This window comes from Microtus ochrogaster, chromosome 16, assembly GCF_000317375.1.
Source record: "Microtus ochrogaster isolate Prairie Vole_2 chromosome 16, MicOch1.0, whole genome shotgun sequence".
In the NCBI taxonomy this organism is placed as follows: Eukaryota; Metazoa; Chordata; class Mammalia; order Rodentia; family Cricetidae; genus Microtus; species Microtus ochrogaster.
In genome coordinates, this window is record NC_022018.1 from 2,191,381 (window position 1) to 2,195,844 (window position 4,464).

The 4,464-nt window shown below is 38.3% G+C and overlaps 1 protein-coding gene across 1 annotated transcript in view; it reads left to right on the forward strand.

The window, feature by feature from the left end:
* Stam (signal transducing adaptor molecule) overlaps positions 1 to 4,464 on the forward strand; it is a 62,307-nt gene that overhangs the window by 46,420 nt on the left and 11,423 nt on the right. The window contains exon 13 of the mRNA XM_005354637.2: positions 2,542 to 2,717. Within this exon, the coding sequence (XP_005354694.1) occupies positions 2,542 to 2,717 (176 nt within the window). The remainder of the gene's footprint in view (positions 1 to 2,541; positions 2,718 to 4,464) is intronic.

The following is a 4,464-nucleotide window of genomic DNA, read 5'->3' on the forward strand; positions in this document are numbered from 1 at the left end:
TAGTTCCAGGACAGGCTCCAAAACCACAGAGAAACCCTGTCTCGAAAAACCAAAAAAAAAATAAAATAAAATAAAAAAATAAACCTTCAGATCTTCTATAATTTTTTTTAAAAAAAAATCTAATATTCTTCTGAGTGTCTACAGTTTTTTACACTGAACTACTTAGGTTAAGTGTTATTTTTGGTTAAGATTTATTTTTACTTTGTGTGCATTAGTGTTTTGCCTGCATTTACATTTTGTATGAAGGTGTTAAATCACTTAGAGTTGGATTACAGACCGTTGTGAGCTGTCATGTGGGTGCTGGGAATTGAACCTGGATTCTCTAAAAGAACAGCCAATACTCTTAACCATTGAGCCATCTCTCCAGCCCTGGTTAAGTGTGCTTATTGAAGAGGGTGAGAGTCAACCTTGAGTTATGGATATGTCTATGACATAGATTATAATTATGTTTTTAAGGGTATTATATATTTATCTCTAGCTCATTAAGTTGGATTCACTAAATATATGCAGCCCTTTGTATGTCAGTCATGTTTTAGTACTCTGTGATAAAAAGCCCCCAAAGTAAAATGTACCATTTCCAATGACTAAAAAAATTGTTTTAAACAAAAAGTGAATGTTTACTTACCTGTAAAAGGAGGACCTAAATGCGTGAGAAAAATGAGAAACTGTTGAACACCTACAAAATAGAATATTTATGTGTACACTCAGAGCGGCTTTCATGGGGAAACTGCTCCTCCTTCCATTATCCTACATGTGTTCAACATGGAACACCTTTTCCTCTTTCCACGCAAGACTGTTTAAGAGCCCCCTGGGCCATCAGTTGAGCAAGTTTTAGGTATAATTAGTCTGTTTTGTCCACTTAGAGCAGCCAAAACTTAGCTCAGATTTTCTTTTATGACCCATTTCCCATGAAACAAGAAACTACAATCTTCAGGAGGATGAATTCTCCACCCTCAAGTGGAGAATCAGGAGCTTGAATGGCACCTGTTCAATAGTGTCTGTCACTGGTTTCACATTGAATTTTCAAAGAATAATAAAATGTAGCCGTGAGAACTTGGTTAGTTGTGCTTATAATGGAGACCTTTGGGATTCTGATGTGCATCTGTTACATTTAGTGAAATAGAGGGTGATTGATTTCATGGTGATTGTATTAATTTCTTAGCACATGAGAATTTTTATACAATGTATACAGTAGAATGTCTTTTCAAATATATAAACAGACTTTAACAGTAACTAAAAGAATGTTTGAAGATGGACTGTTTAAGATTTCAATCAGCCTTGGTGGCTCATACTGGTAAGCTAATTGCTAAAAAGGTTGGCTGAGCATACAACAGTGCATAACTATAATCCCAACATACAGGATGAGGCAGAGGAAGGAGGTTGCTGCATGTCTAAGGCCAGCCTGTACCACATAGGCTGTACCAAGCCAGTCAGGATTGCAACCAACCTTCTTCAGGAAAAAAAAAAATGGAACTTCTGTCTCTTTACATTTAAATACAACAACAACAAAAAGAACAGCTTTTAGATATAAGAAGTGGCAAACAAGCCTAGCCTGCTGCCTGTTTTTGTCTAGACACAGCCCCTCCATTTGTCTCACAGACATTTATTTTTGCTTTGTGGCTTCATTCTAAACCAGACTCTCTGGACCTTATAAGAGCATTTCTTAACCCATATCTTCAGAAGTTAGTATGTTCTCTATTCATTAAATTAGTTTCTAAAATGTGACTAGTAAATACAGTCTGGGGCTCTAAAACAATGGATTCAAGTATACTTCCAAAGTGTTGTGATTCTCATATATTAAAACTTTTTCATGCAGTTCTGATCATGTTTTTTTCTTCCCTAGATCCTCCCACCTCCATTCTCCCCCCAACTCCCACCTTCCAAAAAACAGACAAACCAAACAAACCAGAACAGAAATTAAAAAGACCTTTTGAAAGACCAATATGGAAACTATATCATTAATTTAATATAGAGGTTATTTTAGTATAAGATGTATTTCTTTACTGCTTCTATGTGAAATTAAAATCTGTTCATGTAATACTTAAAAATAAAAATTTTTAATAGGAAGTTGGTTCAGTGGGTAAAGTGTTTGCCAGACTGGATGATTCCCAACTCTTGTAAATGCCAACTGGACATAGTAGCCCTCCTGTAATCCCAGCATGTGGACATATAGAAGGGATCTCCAGAGCAAGCTGTCTAGCTGTAGTACCCAATTAGGTGATCTTTGTGTTCAAATGAAAGACCCTGGCTGTTAGAAGGTGGAAAATGTTCAGGAAGGCATCTGACGTCAGCCTGCCTCCTCATGCTCCCACCTACTCATACATACACACATTCCTGAAAACACACATATACTTTTAATAAGATTAAAAATCATCAGTCTACCAAAAACTTTTTCATAAAATTCCAACTGGTACAATAATATTTAAAAGAAGTTCTAAAGGAGTAATGTTTGCTATTTTTGTATTTGAATGCCTCTGCTGAATAAGTTTGGAATAGGCATTAAAATTGTGTAATGGAATGTTTCCTTATCGCCTTTTGTAGGTATATCCGGGACCTGCTCAAAGTGGTACCTACCTGGTTACAGGGAGTGCACAGATGAGCCATCTCCAGAGCTACAGTCTGCCCCCAGAGCAACTCTCTTCCATCAGCCAGGGAGCAGTTCCACCCTCTGCAAACTCTGCTCTTCCTAGTCAGCAAACCCAGGCTTCTTACCCAAAGTAATTTGATTATTGGTTATTGGGGTTCATGTTAAAATTCTTTAATTGGCTCCCATTGTCTATAATCACAACTGAGATAAGAAAAACTGGAGGCTGGCATTGTTGTTCAGACTTCCCTGTCTGTAGTGTACAGTGGGTTTTGTAAGAAGCCAGCCTAATTCTTTTCCTTACAGGAAGAAAAGCTAGATTTTAAGAGTTCACTAGCACAGTGTTTCTAGGTAGCACAGGCACACTTTATAGAAAGCAGTAGTGTCTGCAAATGCTTCTATATGCACCTCACTGTTGTAGCACCCTTCCACACAGTCGTGAGCTTTAAAACAGTTAGGTTGTCATGTTTAGGGTGCTAAAGTGACGTTAAGATAATGAAGCCTAGAACTCAGAGGGTATGGTGAAGATCCAGTTCCATGCTTTATATTTAACACTATTGACTGACTTACTCCTTAAAATAACCTATGAGAGAGATACATTGGCACCTCCATTTTGTTAATGGAAAACTGAGATGTGGACTAAGGTTCCACATAGCTACGATCCAAAACCAGGCATTCTGGCTCCAGAGATTGCCACATGGCCTGCATACTGAAATTCTTTCTCACAGTGTAGCATGTCATTAATATGCTCTGGGAATGTACTAAATGTCCTGTAAACACTTGCTGTCTCGCTTTATATTATACTCTTCTCTTCCACTGTTTACCTGATAGCCAAGACTAAACCCTGCAGTTTATACGAGCTCTGTTTTCTTATTTCTCCTCTGTGTTGTCTATCTTGACAATTAATATATAACTATTTACTAATCTCCAAAATAAATCTTTTCCATTAATATCTTGATGTTATCCTTGGATACTAATAATTTCTTACCTAATCACCATGGCTGCACAGCTTTTTGCTCATTATGAATCAGTCTGTCCATTACTACATAAAAATGAGTTGCTCATCCATGAAGACTCTGATCCATTCATTCTGTAGTCCTCATCATTTTCTCCAGTGTAATCTCTCTGATCCTGTCATCCACAAAACAATGACAGATGTGCAAGCAGGATCTAATAGCACCGAGGAGCAACAGATAGCGATGAAGGAAGGCAAAAATGTTCTAGAGAAAATGAATCCAAGCTAAGAACTAACTAGAGAACAAGAAACGCAAACATTTAAAGAGCATGCCCTACAGAAAGCACCTGTAGAGTGCACATACATTCCTTTAGCGGCAGCATTAATGTTTCACTGCATGTAAGGTCAGGCACATAAGGATGTAGATGCTCATCAGGGTATGGTCACAGGTAGATGTGCTGATAATTGCTGTTGGGGGGGGGGTGCCCTTAGGCTGTTCTACTTTTAGGGAAATAGGGAGATGGTCATCTCACTAATGCATTAAAACTGTTCTGTCGAGATGCTGCTGATGTCCATGTTGCCAGATTCTGTGATCATTTTGCAAGTCTCCTACCCTGCTTTACACATTCCCTTCCCTATTTTTAATGTGTTTCAGTCCATTGTCACTTGGTTTTCCTTTTTGCTTCCTGCTCCTCATTTGCCCTTGCCAAATGCACCTTTATATCAAGAAGTCTTGGGCCCGCCCATTATATGGACTGCTCTGTTCTGCTCAGCCATTTCCTAAAGGTCCTCTGAATGAGGACTCTTGGTGTCTTTTTTTTTTAATTCTTTTTTTTATTGAGAAAAGGAAAAAAAAAAAACCAAGTTTCCACCTCCTCCCAGCCTCCCATTTCCCTCCCCCTCCTCCCACCCTTCCCCCCTCCTC